General features: G+C 48.2%; 1 protein-coding gene across 2 annotated transcripts; it reads left to right on the plus strand.

Moving 5' to 3' along the window:
* Nucleotides 1-102: 102 nt before the first annotated feature.
* Nucleotides 103-18,994, plus strand: LOC137300031 (translational activator of cytochrome c oxidase 1-like). Of its 2 annotated transcripts, none has more exons than XM_067969121.1 (6): nt 103-148; nt 2,858-3,186; nt 4,059-4,165; nt 8,448-8,578; nt 15,093-15,270; nt 16,895-18,994. In XM_067969121.1, the coding sequence occupies exons 2-6, from the start codon at nt 2,880-2,882 to the stop codon at nt 17,102-17,104; spliced, it is 933 nt and encodes a 310-aa protein (XP_067825222.1). In that variant the 5' UTR covers nt 103-148; nt 2,858-2,879; the 3' UTR covers nt 17,105-18,994. The 2 variants fall into 2 exon arrangements, with proteins under 2 accessions (XP_067825222.1, XP_067825224.1); XM_067969123.1 differs by lacking the exon at nt 103-148 and adding an exon at nt 930-1,813.
* Nucleotides 18,995-20,644: the final 1,650 nt, after the last annotated feature.

Here is a 20,644-nt window from a genome sequence, read left to right on the forward strand (position 1 = left end):
AAAACTGTTTACAATCCTCTGTAAGTGTAGTGGAGATGCTACTGCGCATGCTCGCCTTCATTTGGCAGGACGGTCTCGATGCGCATGCGTCGTCAGTGGGACCGGAAGCAGATTTCGGGTATAGCGGAAGTGTGTGTGCGGGTGGCGGGTGAGTGTGAGGAGCGGCGCGGGGGGAGCGGAGATGGTGACCGGCAGAGCAAAGCCCGCGGCCTCGGGGCACAGTGTGACTGGCGGTGGGGGGGTGCTGGGGCTGGGGGCTGGGGGCTGGGGGCAGTGTGAGGGCCCCGCTCCGGCCCGCTGTCTGTCCCAGGCCGGGCGCTGCAGTGCCCCCTGTGGTGGGAGGTCGAGGCTGCATCTTCAGCTGGGACCGACTGGACCCGGGGGTCGGCCCGCCCCGCCCCGCCCCGCCGACCGTTCACCCGGGGACCGCCCCGCCCCGCCCCGCCGACCGTTCACCCGGGGACCGCCCCGCCCCGCCCCGCCGACCGTTCACCCGGGGACCGCCCCGCCCCGCCCCGCCGACCGTTCACCCGGGGGTCGCCCCGCCCCGCCCCGCCGACCGTTCACCCGGGGACCGCCCCGCCCCGCCCCGCCGACCGTTCACCTGGGGGTCGGCCCGCCCCGCCCCGCCGACCGTTCACCCGGGGACCGCCCGCCCCGCCCCGCCGACCGTTCACCCGGGGACCGCCCCGCCCCGCCCCGCCGACCGTTCACCCGGGGACCGCCCCGCCCCGCCCCGCCGACCGTTCACCCGGGGGTCGGCCCGCCCCGCCCCGCCGACCGTTCACCCGGGGACCGCCCCGCCCCGCCCCGCCGACCGTTCACCCGGGGACCGCCCCGCCCCGCCCCGCCGACCGTTCACCCGGGGACCGCCCCGCCCCGCCCCGCCGACCGTTCACCCGGGGGTCGGCCTGCCCCGCCCCGCCGACCGTTCACCCGGGGACCGCCCGCCCCGCCCCGCCGACCGTTCACCCGGGGTAGTTAGTGGTGAAAGCAAGGAATACTTGCATTTCTATCGTGCCTTTCACCACCTCGGGACATCCCAAATCGCTTTACAGCCATTGAAGTACTTTTGCAGTGTAGTCACTTCTAATGTAAGGAAAGGTAGCAACTAACTTGTGCACAGCAAGATCCCACAGACAGCAATGTGATGATGACCTGATAATCTGTTTTGTTGATGTTGGTTGAGAAATAAATATTGGCCAGCACAACTCTACTTCAAAAATAGGGCAGACGGGGTCTCGGTTTAACAGCTCATTGGAAAGACAGCACCTCCGACAGTGCAGCACTCCCTCAGTACTGCACTGGAGTGTTGGCCTAGAATTTGTGTTTAAGTCTCTGGAGTGGGACTTGAACCCACAACTTTCTGATTCAGGCGAGAGTGCGACCACTGATCTTCGACTGATATGTTGGGTCAGTTTATTGGGGACAATTTAAAACAAATTTTAGGAATTCTAGCACTAAACACAATCTGTTGTCAAACTCCCATCAAATAGAGCACAGAAATAACAGTGTTATAACTATTTACCAGATCAATTAGAAATATTTGCTCTTAGCTTGGTGTGGGGAGGGTTCTCATCCTGATTGCTGGCCCACGACCCCTGCTGGAATGTGGGTGTTTGGTGAGGACAGGATCAGGCTTGGCTGTGATGCCTGTGACGGGCAGATATCCAGCCAGCTTTCACTGTCCAGGCTCATACGTGAACACTGTCCACTTTGGAGAGGTGTCGAGGGCTCTCTGTGGAACTGCAACTCAGCTGTGTCAATACTTTTAGGAGAGGAGAGAAAGTATTGATGGGCAGGAGTGCTTAAGGTTTGTCGAATGCACCCTTTGGAAGAAACTTTAATTGGTACTTGTGTTCGTGCTTGTGTGCTCAAGTATACATTGGGAGTTTGGAGGGTATTGTTAATACTGAGGAGAACTGACAAAATACAAGAAGATGTTAATAAACATGCAGAATGGGCATTTAAATGGCAAATGAAGTTCAATATAGATAAGTGTGAGGCGGTGCATTTTGGTAGGAGAAATAAGGAGGCTACATACTGCTTGGGAAAATAAGAGTCTAAATGGGGTGGAGGAGCAAAGGGATCTAGGGGTACAGATTCACAAATCATTAAAAGTAGCAATGTGGGTTAACAAAGCCATAAAAAATGTAAATAAATGGGGTTCTTTGCTAGAAAAATAGAATTGAAAAGCAGAGAAGTTATGTTAAACTTGTATAGAACCTTGGCTAGACCACACTTGGAGCATTGTGCACAGTTCTGGTCTCCATATCACAAAAAGGATATAGAGGCACTGGAGAAGGTGCAAAAAAGATTTACAAGGATGATACCAGAACTGAGAGGTTATACCTATCAGGAAAAACTGAACAGACTGGGGCTCTTTTGTCTCAAAGATCAGGCTGAGGGGTGACCTGGTAGAGATCTTTAATATTATGAAGAGGTTTGATAGGGTAGACATAGAGAAAATGTTTATGCTTGTGGGGAAATCCAAAACTAGAAGCCATAAATATAAAATAGTCACTAATAAATCCAAAAAGGAATTCAGGAGAAACTTCTTTACTCAGAGAGTGGGTCGAATGTGGAACTTACGACCACATAGAGTAGTTGAGGTGAATAGCATAGATGCACTAAGGGGAAACTAGATAAACACATGAAAAAGAAAAGAATAGAACAAGATGCTGATAGGGTTAGACGAAGAGGGGTGGGAGGAGGCACGTGTGGAGCATAAACACCGGCATAGTCCAGTTGGGCTGAATGTTTGTGTGGTGCAAATTCTATGTAATTCTAGTTTGTCCGGGACAGTAAACATTTTACTGTGTTCACTGTACCAGCTTCACTTTGTCTATTTTTACAGGTGATTGGTGGGACTCTCCGCTATGGCTGCAGTTGCTGCGTTTCAAACTTTTTGTTTGTGGAACAGAAAGTATCTCCTGTCCTCGCTCTGGAGTTCAGCCCAGTTGCTGCCAAAGCCCAGAGTTTTACTGCCGGCCTCCATTCCCCTCTCTGTCCAGGCAAGCGCCCAGCACCGTGCCTCTGCACAATGTGCCAAGATCCACACGTCTGCAGCTAATTACGCAGGTCACAACAAATGGTCAAAGGTGAAACATATCAAGGGGCCGAAGGACGCTGCCAGGAGTAGGATGTTTGCCAAGTTTGCGATTATGATTCGGTTTGCTGTGAAAGGTAATGTGGGGAGTACGTCTGCAGTTTTAGTTCACTTATATCCGAAATGAATTTGGTTTTTATTTTATCCACCCTCTTGCTGGCTGATGTGCAGTTTATCCTGTAGCCTCCTGGTGCTACTACACTGAATAAGAGCAGTGACAATGCTGGAAAAAAATTGCCAGATACTTTCTCATGAAGACGATCTAGTCCCTCGCCACCATTTAAAGATCTGGATCGTATCCCCTTCTGAATGCGACATTGGGTAATTGGCATCTCTGCTGACATGCAAATATTAAACTTTTGAAGCTCAATTTAAAAATGTCAGTTTTATGTCATCAATGTTACCTCCCCAGTTAACACAACGTAACCAGGTGCATTTATATAGCGCCTTTAATGCAAACAAATATCTCAAGATGCTTCACAAGCCGGCATGAGGAAACCAGATGCCGTGCCAGGAAGGGAGAGTCTAAGGGGGGGTGATTGGAAGATTGGTCAAAGAGATGGGTCTTAAAGGAGGAGAGAGAGAGGTGGAGGACTTTAGGAAGGGAATTCCAGAGAGTAGGACTGAGGCGTCTAAAGGCGGCCCCACCAATGGTGGGCTATAGGTAGGAGGATGCACAAAAGGTGGGAATCAGAGAGCATTGGATATAGGGCTGGAGGAGATGGTAGAGAGGGTGGGGTGAGATATAATATTTGATATTTAACATGTCCTAACAACTAGAAGTATGATGAAAACTGTTTGATTCTAAGGTTTTTGTACTCTTTGTGTTTCTAACGCGCAGCATTAGCTGCAGTGTTTAATTGTAGAGGGAATGAGTCAGAGGCACTCTACTGTCACCATATTGAAGGCCCTGGATACTGATTGGTTTTGCTCTGATTTTTTTTTGCAGAGGGAGGCTCAAACCCTGAGTTTAACTCGCAGCTGGCAAACCTCATTGAGCAGTGCCGAGCCAAGAACATGCCCAAAGTATCCATCGAAGCTGCTATCAAAGGGGCAGTAAGTATGGCAAAGCCATCTCATTACCGATTGAATTTATGATGTAAGGATCCTTCATGAAACTTGTTTGTTTCATGCTCTGTCTGCCTTTATAAAATTATTGTTATGTGCAATTAGATCAGAATGTTTTTGACCTTATTAAATTGTTTCTTAGGGCATCATCTTTTGTGGCACTGAGGTACATAGACTAGGGCGTGTCTGGGTCAATTACTGATCTGTGCCTAGTTACCTGATCTGGGGCTAGAGAACCGGAAAATCAGCCAGGGTTCTGGTTCCTGACCGCTATCCAGTGACACCTGCTGGAAAGTGCATGTATGCTTGACACCAAGATTGCCTTTGACTGATGTGCTCCCTGTGAGGAGGTGATGCTTCAGGGGTACAGAGCCTTGGTCAGTAATGCGTTTACTTTTGGGCATCGCACCTCAGGAAGGATATATTCACCAGAATAATACCAGGGTCAAAAGGGTTAAATTATGAGGATAGGCCAGAGGCTGGGTATTCTGCAGCGAGTGACTCACTTCCTGACTCCCCAAAGCCATCTACAAGGCACAAGTCAGGAGTGTGATGGAATACTCTTCACTTGCCTGGATGAGTGCAGCTCCAACAACACTCGAGAAGCTCCACACCATTCAGGACAAAACAGCCTGTTTGATTGGCACCTCATCCACCACCCTAAACATTCACTCCCTTCACCACCAGTGCACCATGGCTGCAGCGTGTACCATCTACAGATGCACTGCAGCAACTCGCCAAGGCTTCTTCGACAGCACCTCCCAAACCCCCAACCTCTACCACCTAGAAGGACAAGGGCAGCAGGCACATGGGAACAACACCACCTGCACGTTCCCCTCCAAGTCACACACCATCCCGACTTGGAAATATATCGCCATTCCTTCATCGTCGCTGGGTCAAAATCTTGGAACTCCCTTCCTCACGGCACTGTGGGAGAACCTTCACCACATGGACTGCAGCGGTTCAAGAAGGCGGCTCACCACCACCTTCTCAAGGGCAATTAGGGATGGGCAATAAATGCCGGCCTCGCCAGTGACGCCCACATCCCGAGAATGAATTAAAAAAAACAGGTTGCATAAACTCGGCTTGTATTCCCTTGTGTTTAGAAAGTTGAAGGCTGATCTATTCGAGTTGTTTAAAATGATCAAGGGATCCAATACGGTAGATACAGTGAAACTATTTCCTCTGGTGGGGGAATCAAGAACAAGGGGGCATAATCTTTAAATTAGAGCTAGGTCATTCAGGAATGAAATTGGGAAGCACTTTTCCACACAAAGGGTAGTAGAAATCTGAAACTCTTTCCCCAAAAGGCTGTGGTTGCTGGGGGTCAATTGACATTTTCAAGACCGATATCGATGGATTTTGGTTGGGTAAGGGCATCAAAGAATATGGAGCAAAGCCGGGTAAATGGAGTTGAGGCGCAGATCAGCCATGGTCTGATTGAAGGGCGGAACAGGCTCGAGGGGCTGAATGGCCTCCTCCTGTTCCTATATGTCCAGGCTTTCTGTATAAGCTCACAGATGAAGATTGGCCACAGATTCTCCAGTCATTAGCTCAGCTGTACAGATCAGGAAGGTTCAGGTTCAGGTTCAGTCCCTGCCCAGCGCTGAGCTGGCTCAGTTACGTGATCAATAGGGAGTGTCACAACTGGGGACACGCGGCGTGAGAGAGGAGATAATTGGCCAGGTTCCTCCTGATCTCTTATCTAGTGACCCTTGCAAAAGTGACCATGGATGGATGTCGAGTGAGAACGGGATTGGGCTCCAGGATAATTCCCTGCCCTCTTCTCCCGCACCCAACAGCCCATTACACTGCCCACATTCACCGTCAAGGCTCACGTGAAGAATGGACGCTCGGCTGAGGTATCAGAGGGTGACCGACAGTGGTGGAATCCTATCCAGGAGGGAGTTAACGCCTTTAGGAGATGAAGGGAGGGGAGAAATAAGAAAAATATCGACAACATCAACTGATTTTTATTTTGAAAGACTACTTGACAGAGGTACGAAAGTAATCAGTAGAGGTGGAACCTATACCCCAGCAAGGAGCTCATTCCTTGTCGGAAAACTAGATTTACAATATTTAAAGAAAGAAAGACGAGCATTTATATAGCACCTTTCACACTCTCAGGACGTCCCAAAGCTCTTTACAGCCAATGAAAGTGGACATGAATTTAGATTTGAGGTTAGGATCAGATCAGCCATGACCTTATTAAATGGCGGAGCAGGCTCGAAGGGCCGATTGGCCTACTCCTGCTCCTATTTCTTATGTTCTTATGAAGTAGTTTTTGAAGTGTCACTGTTGTGATGTAGGAAACCCGGCAGCCAATTTACGCACAGCAAGGATAAATATTGGCCAGGACACCGGGGGAGAACTCCCCCGCTCCTCTTCGATTAGTGCCATGAGATCTTTTACGTCCACCTGGGAGGGCAGATGGGGCCTCGGTTTGATGCCTCACCTGAAAGACACATTAACTGGAATGAGCCTCTCTCCCCACCGTTTGGGATATACTGTTCATTCCTATCATTTATCTATGATATCTAACCCAGCTCACTTCTAATCGTCCTACATAAACCAATTCAATAAATATTGCGTTACCACCAGTCTGTCACCAGCAGAGTCACCGTACAGGCAACTTCCCATCCACACTGGTAGCTAACTGCTTGCATGTCCTGATATATTTTACTTTGTCTTTCTGAAACCTTCTTCAGACGTTGCTGAGGATTTCCAACACCTTTTGATTTAGGTGAATGGTGTTCGCCGTGAAATATCATTTCTTAATCAAAGGATTACATTGGATAGTCTGACTACCACCCAGACAAAAAATTGAATTCACGCCTTCAACACCAGGGGCCTGAAATTATTCTGTGGGATAGCAACTTGTGAACACGTCTATCTGAAATTCCTCCCTGCTGTTTTAGTGGAATTGTTAAAGCCTGTGCCAAAATACTGGAGAGGAATTTCACAAATATGTTAAGTGTTTCTTACTTTTAATGGTGTAATTCTGTGCCACATTTTGGACACAGGTCTATAACCTCTTCCCTTCTGGTCTAAAAGTTACATGGAGCCCTTTATTATTGTGACTAGGCTCCAGAGGCCTGAATTGTGTCACCTTAGAAATTGTATCTGTCATGTTAATGTTTCTGTATTAAACTCCCCCCCCCCCACCTCACACTTACACTGTGTGAGTCAGAGTGTTGATCAAATGACATGTTTTTTAAACTGATAATTCTGTCTTGAGAACTAATCCCCACAGTGCTTTCAGACGGAGAAAAGAAACCCCTCTTTCCTTTGTGTGTTTTACATATCTCAATCCAGGTTCTGATGATTGATCCCGACAGAGAATTTTTCTGTTATCTGTTCGATCCCATCTGCTACTGTGCAGAATTTATTTCATTTGAGTCCCAGAATCGTGTACCGAAATTAACTCTATGGTCGGATTCACCACAGTTTTCACACAGACTTCAGGAGAGGACAGAAAGTTGAGATGAAAACAGTTACAGCTTTAGCTTTTCTGCTGCTGGCTTTTTTTAGTGAGAAAGAAAATAAAGAAGAAATTGCATTTATATAGCGCCTTTCACAACCTCAGGATGTCTCAAAGCGCTTTATAGTCAATTAAGTACTTTTTGAAGTGTAGTCAATGTTGTGATGTAGGAAACGCACACAGGTTCCCACAAACAGCATTGTGATAATGACCAGAAAATCTGTTTTTTCAGTGGTGTTGGTTGAGGGATAAATATTGGCCAGGACATTGGGGAGAACTCCTCTACTCTTTTTGATTGGTACCATTGGATCTTTTACTTGAGAGGGCAGACGGGCCCTCGGTTTAACATCTCATCTGAAAGACGGCACCTCTGACTGTGCAGCACTCCCTCGGTACTGCACTGAATTGTCAGCCTAGATTTTGTGCTCAAGTTTCTGGTGTGGGACTTGAATCTATAACCTTCTGACGCGAGAGTGCTGCCCACTGAGCCACGGCTGCCACCTTTTGGTGTCTCTTGGCCCAGAGTGGGGAAGATGTTTAGAGAAATGTGCAGACAGGTGCGCGGAGGCGCGTGACTGTAGTCTGGTGATGATTTTCCTGGTAATTTTTCCTCTGCTCAGCCGCTTCCTACAGCTGCATGGCTGAGATGGGAGGTGGGAGATGGTGCCTGTGCAGTGGCACTCTGCTGTTACTGCCTGACATACGGTGACCTGTACGCTGTCTTCTCTGTCAATATTTCAATTGCAGCTTTGCCTCCTGATTAACCCTGCACGTTGCTTGCTTTTCCAGAAGTCCAAGGCTTCGACCTATTTGCTATACGAAGGCAGAGGCCCAGGGGGATCGTCTCTGCTGATTGAAGTCCTAACAGACAACAGCAGCCGGTCGCATCAGGAGATAAAGAGCATTCTGAACAAAAACGGGTACGAACTCGCTGAGCAGCCGTCTCCGAGGATTCGTTTCACAAACCCCGATCGGTGCCTGGTCCTGCGAGCTTGGCCACTCACGGAGTCTTACACCATCAGCAGGCATTGCCTTCACAAGAGGTTGTGTCGAGAGGCAGTCTGTTACCGGGTGGGGATACGGAATATGTTAGAACGCCGTCCTCCAACTCTGGACTCTGGGTTCGGAATGCAAAGCCAGCAGGATGAATGTTCTCCTGGACTGGTTTTGATTGCTTGAAGGGTTCGGAGAGGAATTTTCCTGAGGTTTATTTTCCCTTATTGGCCCTGGGTTTTTGCTTCTTCCAGGAGATTCCATGGCTGCTGGGTGGGGAAGTGTCTAGACAGGATGCTCCGGCCATCATGAGTGTGGGGCAGGATTGATGGAGCAACTGGTCTTTTCCTCCCTGTCATTTCTTTATGTCGGTATGAACATCTTCTTCCTGACAGTTGACGAGGGTCCAAGATATAAATGTTGGTGGGAGACTCCACCTGTGTGTTGTCGCAGTGATTTGTCTCCACGTGGAACTGTCCTCCTTTGGCCCCGTTGTTGCTTTGTGAGGCCACTGGAATGAAGTGGAGGAAATGATGTTTTGTGCATGGGGCTGAGGTGCTTAGTTAGGGCAGCATTGAGGGAGTTGTGCATCGTGACTGACCGGCGCTGTATCTGGCTTGGGACTTGCTTCATGTAGAAAAAAATTGTCCATACCACTTGCTATTCCTGCTGAGTGCAGTTTAACCAATTTGTGACGATATACCTGACCCCACATTGTACCTGGCTGTGCTTTAGGAGTAATTTCACCCCCTCCCTCTGTGAGATTGCCCGGCTGTATTAATCATAGAATCATAGAAAGGTTACAGCAAGGAAGGAGGCCATTTGGCCCATCGAGTCCAGGCTGGTTCTAAGCAAGTGCAACCCAACTAGTCCCACTCCCCCGCTCTATCTCTGTGGCACTGCAAATTTTTTCCTTTCAAGTACTTAACCAGTTCCCTTTTGAAAGCCATGATTGAATCTGCCTCCACCACCCCCTTTGGCAGTGGGGCAATACCCTTAACCCCTACTCTCTGCTTTCTGTTTTGTAGTCTAGCCATTGTACTACATTACCCTTGTCTACCCTTTCTGTTACTTCGTCAAAGAATTCAATAAGGTTGGTCAAGCATAACCTTCCCTTTGAAATCCATGCAGACGAGTCTTTTATTATATTTTTCTTTTCTAGGTGTTTTTCTATTACATCTTTGAGGAAAGATTTCATTTTCTTTCCTACCACTGACATTAAACTAACTGGTCGATAGTTCTCTGGACTTATTCTATCTCCCTTTTTGAATATAGGAATCACGTTAGCTGTCTGCCAGTCCTCGGGCACTATTCCGCTTTCTAATGAAGTTTTACATGTAAGAGTGCAGCTGCTTTCTCTTCCCTAACTTCTTTTAATTTGATGATGTGGAGATGCCGGTGATGGACTGGGGTTGACAATTGTAAACAATTTTACAACACCAAGTTATAGTCCAGCAATTTTATTTTAAATTCACAAGCTTTCGGAGATTTTCTCCTTCCTCAGGCAAATGTTTCAAGATCTCCTTGAAGCCTACGCATTTATACATATTGAACAATAATAAAAATTTGTGCAGGTGTAATCCATCAGGACCAGGAGTTTTATCCTCTCTAAGTTTGACGAGTTTATCAATTATTCTTCATTCACCAACTTGCTCATTCTCTGGCACAGTGACTGACTGCAGCCTTTACAAGGCTCTGTTGTTGATTTGAATCTAGTCCCGATTTCCACGCACAGTCCACTGATTTGCCGATTATGATCGTGTCCTGGTGATGACGTGGATCACACCCGACACAACTTGTATGCTGGTGGTGATCTCACCTGACACTGTTTGTATCCCTGTGCTGATCACACCTGACGCTGTTTGTATCCCGGTGCTGATCACACCTGACGCTGTTTGTATCCCGGTGCTGATCACACCTGACGCTGTTTGTATCCCGGTGCTGATCACACCTGACGCTGTTTGTATCCCTGTGCTGATCACACCTGACGCTGTTTGTATCCCGGTAGTGATCACACCTGACACTGTTTGTATCTCAGTGCTGATCACACCTGATGCTGTTTGTATCCTGGTGGTGATCACACCTGACACTGTTTGTATCTCAGTGCTGATCACACCTGACACTGTTTGTATCCCGGTAGTGATCACACCTGACACTGTTTGTATCTCAGTGCTGATCACACCTGACGCTGTTTGTATCCTGGTGGTGATCACACCTGACACTGTTTGTATCTCAGTGCTGATCACACCTGACACTGTTTGTATCCCGGTGGTGATCACACCTGACACTGTTTGTATCCCGGTGGTGATCACACCTGACACTGTTTGTATCCCGGTGGTGATCACACCTGACACTGTTTGTATCCCGGTGGTGATCACACCTGACACTGTTTGTATCCCGGTGGTGATCACACCTGACACTGTTTGTATCCCGGTGGTGATCACACCTGACGCTGTTTGTATCCCGGTGGTGATCTCACCTGACACTGTTTGTATCTCAGTGCTGATCTCACCTGACAATGTTTGTATCCCAGTGCTGATCTCACCTGACACTGTTTGTATCCCAGTGCTGATCTCACCTGACACTGTTTGTATCCCTGTGCTGATCACACCTGACACTGTTTGTATCCCGGTGGTGATCACACCTGACGCTGTTTGTATCCCGGTGGTGATCTCACCTGACACTGTTTGTATCCCTGTGCTGATCACACCTGACGCTGTTTGTATCCCGGTGCTGATCACACCTGACACTGTTTGTATCCCGGTGGTGATCACACCTGACACTGTTTGTATCCCTGTGCTGATCACACCTGACACTGTTTGTATCCCGGTGGTGATCACACCTGACACTGTTTGTATCCCTGTGCTGATCACACCTGACACTGTTTGTATCCCTGTGCTGATCACACCTGACACTGTTTGTATCCCTGTGCTGATCACACCTGACACTGTTTGTATCCCGGTGGTGATCACACCTGACACTGTTTGTATCCTGGTGCTGATCACACCTGACACTGTTTGTATCCCGGTGGTGATCACACCTGACACTGTATCCCTGTGCTGATCACACCTGACGCTGTTTGTATCTCAGTGCTGATCACACCTGACACTGTTTGTATCCTGGTGGTGATCACACCTGACACTGTTTGTATCCCTGTGCTGATCACACCTGACACTGTTTGTATCCCTGTGCTGATCACACCTGACACTGTTTGTATCCCGGTGGTGATCACACCTGACACTGTTTGTATCCCGGTGGTGATCACACCTGACACTGTTTGTATCCCGGTGGTGATCACACCTGACACTGTTTGTATTCTGGTGCTGATCACACCTGACACTGTTTGTATCCCTGTGCTGATCACACCTGACACTGTATCCCTGTGCTGATCACACCTGACGCTGTTTGTATCTCAGTGCTGATCACACCTGACGCTGTTTGTATCTCGGTGCTGATCACACCTGACACTGTTTGTATCCCGGTGCTGATCACACCTGACGCTGTTTGTATCTCGGTGCTGATCACACCTGACACTGTTTGTATCTCAGTGCTGATCACACCTGACGCTGTTTGTATCCCAGTGCTGATCACACCTGACACTGTTTGTATCCCGGTGGTGATCTCACCTGACACTGTTTGTATCCCGGTGGTGATCACACCTGACGCTGTTTGTATCTCAGTGCTGATCACACCTGACACTGTTTGTATCTCGGTGCTGATCACACCTGACGCTGTTTGTATCTCGGTGCTGATCACACCTGACACTGTTTGTATCTCAGTGCTGATCACACCTGACGCTGTTTGTATCCCGGTGGTGATCTCACCTGACGCTGTTTGTATCCCGGTGCTGATCACACCTGACACTGTTTGTATCCCGGTGGTGATCTCACCTGACACTGTTTGTATCTCAGTGCTGATCACACCTGACACTGTTTGTATCTCAGTGCTGATCACACCTGGCGCTGTTTGTATCTCGGTGCTGATCACACCTGACACTGTTTGTATCCCGGTGCTGATCACACCTGACGCTGTTTGTATCTCGGTGCTGATCACACCTGACACTGTTTGTATCTCAGTGCTGATCACACCTGACGCTGTTTGTATCCCAGTGCTGATCACACCTGACACTGTTTGTATCCCGGTGGTGATCTCACCTGACACTGTTTGTATCCCGGTGGTGATCACACCTGACGCTGTTTGTATCTCAGTGCTGATCACACCTGACACTGTTTGTATCTCGGTGCTGATCACACCTGACGCTGTTTGTATCTCGGTGCTGATCACACCTGACACTGTATCCCTGTGCTGATCACACCTGACGCTGTTTGTATCCTGGTGGTGATCACACCTGACACTGTTTGTATCCCTGTGCTGATCACACCTGACGCTGTTTGTATCCCGGTAGTGATCACACCTGACACTGTTTGTATCTCAGTGCTGATCACACCTGACACTGTTTGTATCCCGGTAGTGATCACACCTGACACTGTTTGTATCCCGGTGGTGATCTCACCTGACACTGTTTGTATCTCAGTGCTGATCACACCTGACACTGTTTGTATCCCGGTGGTGATCACACCTGACACTGTTTGTATCCCGGTGGTGATCACACCTGACACTGTTTGTATCCCGGTGGTGATCACACCTGACACTGTTTGTATCCCGGTGGTGATCACACCTGACACTGTTTGTATCCCGGTGCTGATCACACCTGACGCTGTTTGTATCCCGGTGGTGATCACACCTGACACTGTTTGTATCTCAGTGCTGATCTCACCTGACACTGTTTGTATCCCGGTGGTGATCACACCTGACACTGTTTGTATCTCAGTGCTGATCTCACCTGACACTGTTTGTATCCCGGTGGTGATCACACCTGACACTGTTTGTATCTCAGTGCTGATCTCACCTGACACTGTTTGTATCCCGGTGGTGATCACACCTGACACTGTTTGTATCTCAGTGCTGATCTCACCTGACACTGTTTGTATCCCAGTGCTGATCTCACCTGACACTGTTTGTATCCCAGTGCTGATCTCACCTGACACTGTTTGTATCCCTGTGCTGATCACACCTGACACTGTTTGTATCCCGGTGGTGATCACACCTGATGCTGTTTGTATCCCGGTGGTGATCTCACCTGACACTGTTTGTATCCCTGTGCTGATCACACCTGACGCTGTTTGTATCCCGGTGCTGATCACACCTGACACTGTTTGTATCTCAGTGCTGATCTCACCTGACACTGTTTGTATCCCGGTGGTGATCACACCTGACACTGTTTGTATCCCGGTGGTGATCACACCTGACACTGTTTGTATCCCGGTGCTGATCACACCTGACACTGTATCTCAGTGCTGATCACACCTGACACTGTTTGTATCCCGGTGGTGATCACACCTGACACTGTTTGTATCCCTGTGCTGATCACACCTGACACTGTTTGTATCCCGGTGGTGATCACACCTGACACTGTTTGTATCCCTGTGCTGATCACACCTGACACTGTTTGTATCCCTGTGCTGATCACACCTGACACTGGTTGTATCCCTGTGCTGATCACACCTGACACTGGTTGTATCCCTGTGCTGATCACACCTGACACTGTTTGTATCCCGGTGGTGATCACACCTGACACTGTTTGTATCCTGGTGCTGATCACACCTGACACTGTGTATCCCGGTGGTGATCACACCTGACACTGTATCCCTGTGCTGATCACACCTGACACTGTTTGTATCCCTGTGCTGATCTCACCTGACACTGTTTGTATCTCAGTGCTGATCACACCTGACACTGTTTGTATCCCGGTGGTGATCACACCTGACACTGTTTGTATCCCGGTGGTGATCACACCTGACACTGTTTGTATCCCGGTGGTGATCACACCTGACGCTGTTTGTATCCCGGTGGTGATCACACCTGACACTGTTTGTATCTCAGTGCTGATCACACCTGACGCTGTTTGTATCCCGGTGGTGATCTCACCTGACACTGTTTGTATCTCAGTGCTGATCACACCTGACGCTGTTTGTATCCCGGTGGTGATCTCACCTGACACTGTTTGTATCCCGGTGGTGATCTCACCTGACACTGTTTGTATCCCGGTGGTGATCTCACCTGACACTGTTTGTATCCCGGTGGTGATCTCACCTGACATACTCAGAACCTGAACTTTGGGGTAGTTACCTTGCCCCGTCATCCTGGGCTGGAGATTGGTGTGTTGCGTGGGGCAGCTAAGTCCGGAGGGAGTGTAACAGAAGATGTTGTAGGGCTTGGGCCAATTCATAAATAAGAATGTGTTAAATAATGTGAGGGTATTGGGTTAAAGGAGGAAGCTATGCATCACTGAATTCTGATGTTTCAAATGCAGTCTGGGTAGAGTTGGGGACATGTTTAATCCTTTGATACTAATCCATTATTGTGTGTTTTCATCGTCAGGGGAATGATGTGTGATGGAGCACGCCATTGCTTTGAGAGGAAAGGTGTGGTGACAGTGAACGGCCTGGATAAGGACGGTCATGAGATTGAATTGGAGCGTGCTCTGGAACTGGCAATTGAAGCTGGGGCAGAGGATGTTCAACAGGCTGAGGATGAAGAAGAGAAGGTGATCCTGAAGGTGAGGACAGATCCATTCAGATATATCTCCTTTTGTAACGGACGGCGCTGTGTAATGTGGACGCTGCCTGTCCACCTTCCCACCGGTGGCACTGGGGAAAGGATCATTGACTTGTACCATCTGTGATGTCTGTATCTGTCTGACAGCCATCAAACACTCCCGGGGCAGGTACAGCATGGGGTAGATACAGAGTAAAGCTCCCTCTACACTGTCCCATCAAACACTCCCGGGGCAGGTACAGCATGGGGTAGATACAGAGTAAAGCTCCCTCTACACTGTCCCATCAAATACTCCCGGGGCAGGTACAGCATGGGGTAGATACAGAATAAAGCTCCCTCTACACTGTCCCATCAATCACTCCCGGGGCAGGTACAGCATGGGGTAGATACAGAATAAAGCTCCCTCTACACTGTCCCATCAAACACTCCCAGGGCAGGTACAGCATGGGGTAGATACAGAATAAAGCTCCCTCTACACTGTCCCATCAATCACTCCCGGGGCAGGTACAGCATGGGGTAGATACAGAATAAAGCTCCCTCTACACTGTCCCATCAATCACTCCCGGGGCAGGTACAGCATGGGGTAGATACAGAATAAAGCTCCCTCTACACTGTCCCATCAAACACTCCCAGGGCAGGTACAGCATGGGGTAGATACAGAATAAAGCTCCCTCTACACTGTCCCATCAATCACTCCCGGGGCAGGTACAGCATGGGGTAGATACAGAATAAAGCTCCCTCTACACTGTCCCATCAATCACTCCCGGGGCAGGTACAGCATGGGGTAGATACAGAATAAAGCTCCCTCTACACTGTCCCATCAAACACTCCCGGGGCAGGTACAGCATGGGGTAGATACAGAATAAAGCTCCCTCTACACTGTCCCATCAAACACTCCCAGGGCAGGTACAGTACGGGTTAGATACAGAATAAAGCTCCCTCTACACTGTCCCATCAAACACTCCCAGGGCAGCTCCCTTTACACTGTCCTGGTGCTGTGCCTGTCGATACTAATTGCATGTAAAAAAATCACCTTTCACATCCTCAGGACATCCCAAACTGCTTCAATGCCAATGAATTATTTCTGAGGTGTAGTCACCATTGTTTTGTAGGAGAACACGGCAGCCAATTTGCACACAGCAAGTTCCCACAAACAGCAATGAAATAAATGACCAGGTAATAATGAACAGAAATAATCTTTTTAGTGGTTGAGGGATAAATATCGTGCAGAACACTGGGCAAACTGCATTGCGCTTCTTTGAATAGTGTCGTGGAATCTTTTATAATCACCTCGGGGCCTCGGTTTAACACCTCAACCAATAGACAGACCTGTACAGTACACAGTGAAGATTTTCACCCCACTTGTCCGGGGCTGAATTTGAACCCAAGCCCAGGGACCGAAGGCCAGTTATAACCCACCTTCCTGGCACTGCACTGGCTGTGATCAAGTAACTCAGCACCAAGTGTGGACTGACCCTGTGATCTGCTACCTTATGATGAATTGATCCATTTCACCGGATTCTTATGCCATGCGGTTAGTAGATGTGTGAAGTTTTGCCAACATCTCGAACTGTAAAAAGACACGCTGTCTGTCATGTGTTGTGTTTTTGAAAATTGTTTTTCAGTTTGTATCTGATATGCCCTCGCTGCGAGAGGTACGATTGAAGTTGGATGCAGTGGGACTGCCGACCATTACTGCTGGGCCTGAGTTTATTGCTACCACCACAGTTCAGCTAACAGACAGAGATTTGGAGGCAGCGTTTTGCTTGATCGAACTGATCGATGAGTATCAGGACGTTATTAAAGTCTATGATAATATAGAGTCGCAGAGTTGACGAGCAGCAAGAGAGAGCTTTCTGCACTTTATAAAACAATAGCACGGGTGATGAGAAAGTTCAGCTGAACACTTGCTTCTACCGAGACTGAATGAGGACGGCTTCAAAGACACCGATGGTGTAGTCCTCACTGTATCACCCCAGCAACTGAGTCCCGCAGTGAGTAAGGATGTGGTATAACAATTGCCCAACAGTGCTGGCTGAGCTGAGAGACTAATGGTGCTTTCTTTATCCGCTCCTTTATCCACTGAAGGTGCAGACGCCCGCCCCCTCCAGAACACCGCAAGACTTGACGATCTAAATGCATGCACGTCAGTGAGCGATCGCGCAGGATGTCATAGCCGAGTCCAGTCCTGTTCTCTCATACACGCACTTTCCAATAGGGATCAGTGGACAGGAGCAGGACCCCTGGCTGATTTCCCCTCTCTCTAACCTAGGGTTCACTGGACAGTGATCAGGAGCAGGACCCCTGGCTGATTTCCTCTCTCTCTAACCTAGGGTTCACTGGACAGTGATCAGGAGCAGGACCCCTGGCTGATTTCCTCTCTCTCTAACCCAGGGTTCACTGGACAGTGATCAGGAGCAGGACCCCTGGCTGATTTCCTCTCTCTCTAACCCAGGGTTCACTGGACAGTGATCAGGAGCAGGGGGTTAATTAACCAAGGTTCCTGTTGCTGAAAAGTGTGCCTGTGTGATCATCAGCTGAGGTTAGGATTGGGCCTGGCTGTGATGCCCTCTACGGTTGATTAGCTGGGCTAGAGTCATGCATGAAGCAGGCTTAGCTGGGCCTGTTGAACTGTAGCTGAACCAAAGGAGGGGAGGAGGAATACAGCCATAATTTTAGCAACCTCTGCAATATTTTAATCAAGAATCGAAAACCTTGAAAAGTTTTTTTTTGTGTGTGAGTGCCTGAATTTTGTGTTTGTAGAGCGTATGTCAGTGCTGGAGATAGGTCAGGCACCCGGTGTCTACATCAAACACTGCTTGGTCAGGTACAGTGCAGAGTAAAGCTCCCTCTAAAGTGTCATCAGTAAATAGACAAGGCCACTAATTCACACTAAGTAAAGTCAAATTCCTTTATTACATAAGGCATCAGCTGTGGCTCAGTTGGTAGCATTGTCACCTCTTGTCAGAAGGTCGTGTGTTCACGTCCCACTCCAGTGACACTTCAGTGCAGTACTGAGGGAGTGCTGCACTGTCAGAGGATCCATCTTTCGATTGAGACTGAATTCTGTGATTTTGTCCATTTTTCCATGATAACCCTACATCGGTGACCTTCCCTTGTAAATATGTCTTGGCTCCAGCCCCTCTCCCCCTACATGCGCATAGTGACTTCTGTCTGGTTTACAATCCTTAAAATTACCCGGCAGACACCCTCACAACTGGATTGTCCTATTCTCAACCTAGTCACAAATGTGTCATTTGGTAGTTGCTAGTGCTGGTGGCCACATGGGTTAGAGAAGGGAACAGTCAGCCGGGGATCCTGCTTCTGCTCGCTACTTGAAACCACGTGTGTGAACAAGGTTGAGCTTGGTTGTGAGAATTGCTGCTGACACTGAAGAAGTTGTGTTGTTTTAGCGGGTGGCTGCTATTCATGAAACAGTACCCAGCTTCCCTCATTGTCTGCGGGATAGTAAGTGGAGAAAATTGGGAAAAACAGGGCACTTACTGATGGAGATTTAGCTAATCATAAGCTTTGAATCAAGATCTCTTCAGTTATTTTGCGAATCAGGATATGGTGAGGATTTAACTGACTCGTATCTTATCTCTCAAAAGTAGAACATGATAATCAGGAGTCTTTGGACATTGTAACATGACTGATTGCAATCTGTATAGTTGCTCACTTTAATGTGTGTTTATTGACACTAAACATCATGATTCTTTGTTAAACCTATATGTTGTGATTATATGTAGCATTGTGAGCAGGGGCGGGCTGCACCGTCCAAGCTGCCAGTAACTCTGTTGTGGTTTATATTTGTAACGTAAACCAGTCCCTCATTCCCCCAAATATATTATACCCGAAGCTGCCCCTCCAACTAACCGGGCCATGGACTAATGTAGGCGAGACAACTACAGCTCAGGTAAACCTCAGAAACTAGGACGCAAAAGCAAACAAACTACTTCAGAAGAAAGACTTGCATTTATATAGCGCCTTTCACGGCCTCAGGACGTCCCAAAGCATGTCCCGTCTAATCATTCCGCCAATCAGCTTAAATCTATGTCCTCTGGTTCTTGAACTCTCCGCTAGGGGAAACAGGTATTTCTTGTCTACTCTATCTGGGCCCCTCATAATTTTGTACACCTCAATCAAGTCACCCCTCAGCCTCCTCTGCTCCAAGGAAAACAACCCCAGCCTATCCAATCTCTCCTCGTAGCTGCAATTTTCAAGCCCTGGCAACATTCTTGTAAATCTTCTCTGCACTCTCTCCAGAGCAATTACATCCTTCCTGTAATGTGACCAGAACTGCGCACAATACTCCAGCTGTGGCCTTACCAGCGTTTTATACAGTTCCATCATTACATCCCTGCTTTTATATTCCATACCTCAGCTAATAACAGAGAGCATTCCGTATGCCTTCTTCACAACCTTATCTACCTGTACTGCCACCTTCAGGGACCTGTGCACATGCACTCCAAGGTCTCTCACTTCCTCTACCCCTCTCAATATATTCCTGTTTACTGCGTATTCCCTTTTACTGTTTGCCCTCCCTAAGTGCATTACCTCACACTTCTCCGGGTTGAACTCCATTTGCCACTTTTCTGCCCACTCCACCAACCCATTGATATCTTCTTGGAATTTACAGCTATCCTCTTCACTATCAACTACATGGCTAATTTTTGTGTCGTCTGCAAATTTGCCAATCGTGCCCCTACATTCAAGTCCAAATCATTAATCTATACCACAAACAGCAAGGGACCCAACACTCAGCCCTGTGGCACACCACTGGAAACGGATTTCCATTTGCAAAGACATCCATCGACTTTTACCTTTTGTTTCCTGTTACTGAGCCAATTTTGGATCCAATTCGCCACTTTTCCCTGTATCCCATGGGCTTTTACCTTTCTGACCAGTTCACCATGTGGGACCTTGTCAAATGCCTTACTAAAATCCATGTAGACAACATCCACTGCATCCTCATCAATCCTCCTTGTCACTTTCTCAAAGAATTTAATCAGATTTGTACGGCATGACCTTCCCTGAACAAATCCATGCTGACTATCCCTGATTAAACCATGCCTTTCCAAGTGACAGTTTATCCTATCTCTCAGTATTGATTCTAATAGTTTGCTCACCAGCGAGGTAAGACTGACCGGCCTATAATTGTTCGGCCTTTCCCTCGTACCCTTTTTAAACAATGGTACTACGTTTGCAGTCTTCCAGTCCTCCGGTACCTCCCCTGTATCTAGTGAGGATTGGAAAATGATCCTCAGAGCATCCGCTATTTCCTCCCTGGCTTCCTTCAATAGCCTAGGAAACAATCCATCCGGCCCTGGTGACTTATTAACTTTCAAGGATTCCAGTCCCTCTGGTACTTCCTC

The sequence above is a fragment of the Heptranchias perlo genome, chromosome 30, assembly GCF_035084215.1.
Source record: "Heptranchias perlo isolate sHepPer1 chromosome 30, sHepPer1.hap1, whole genome shotgun sequence".
NCBI lineage: Eukaryota > Metazoa > Chordata > Chondrichthyes > Hexanchiformes > Hexanchidae > Heptranchias > Heptranchias perlo.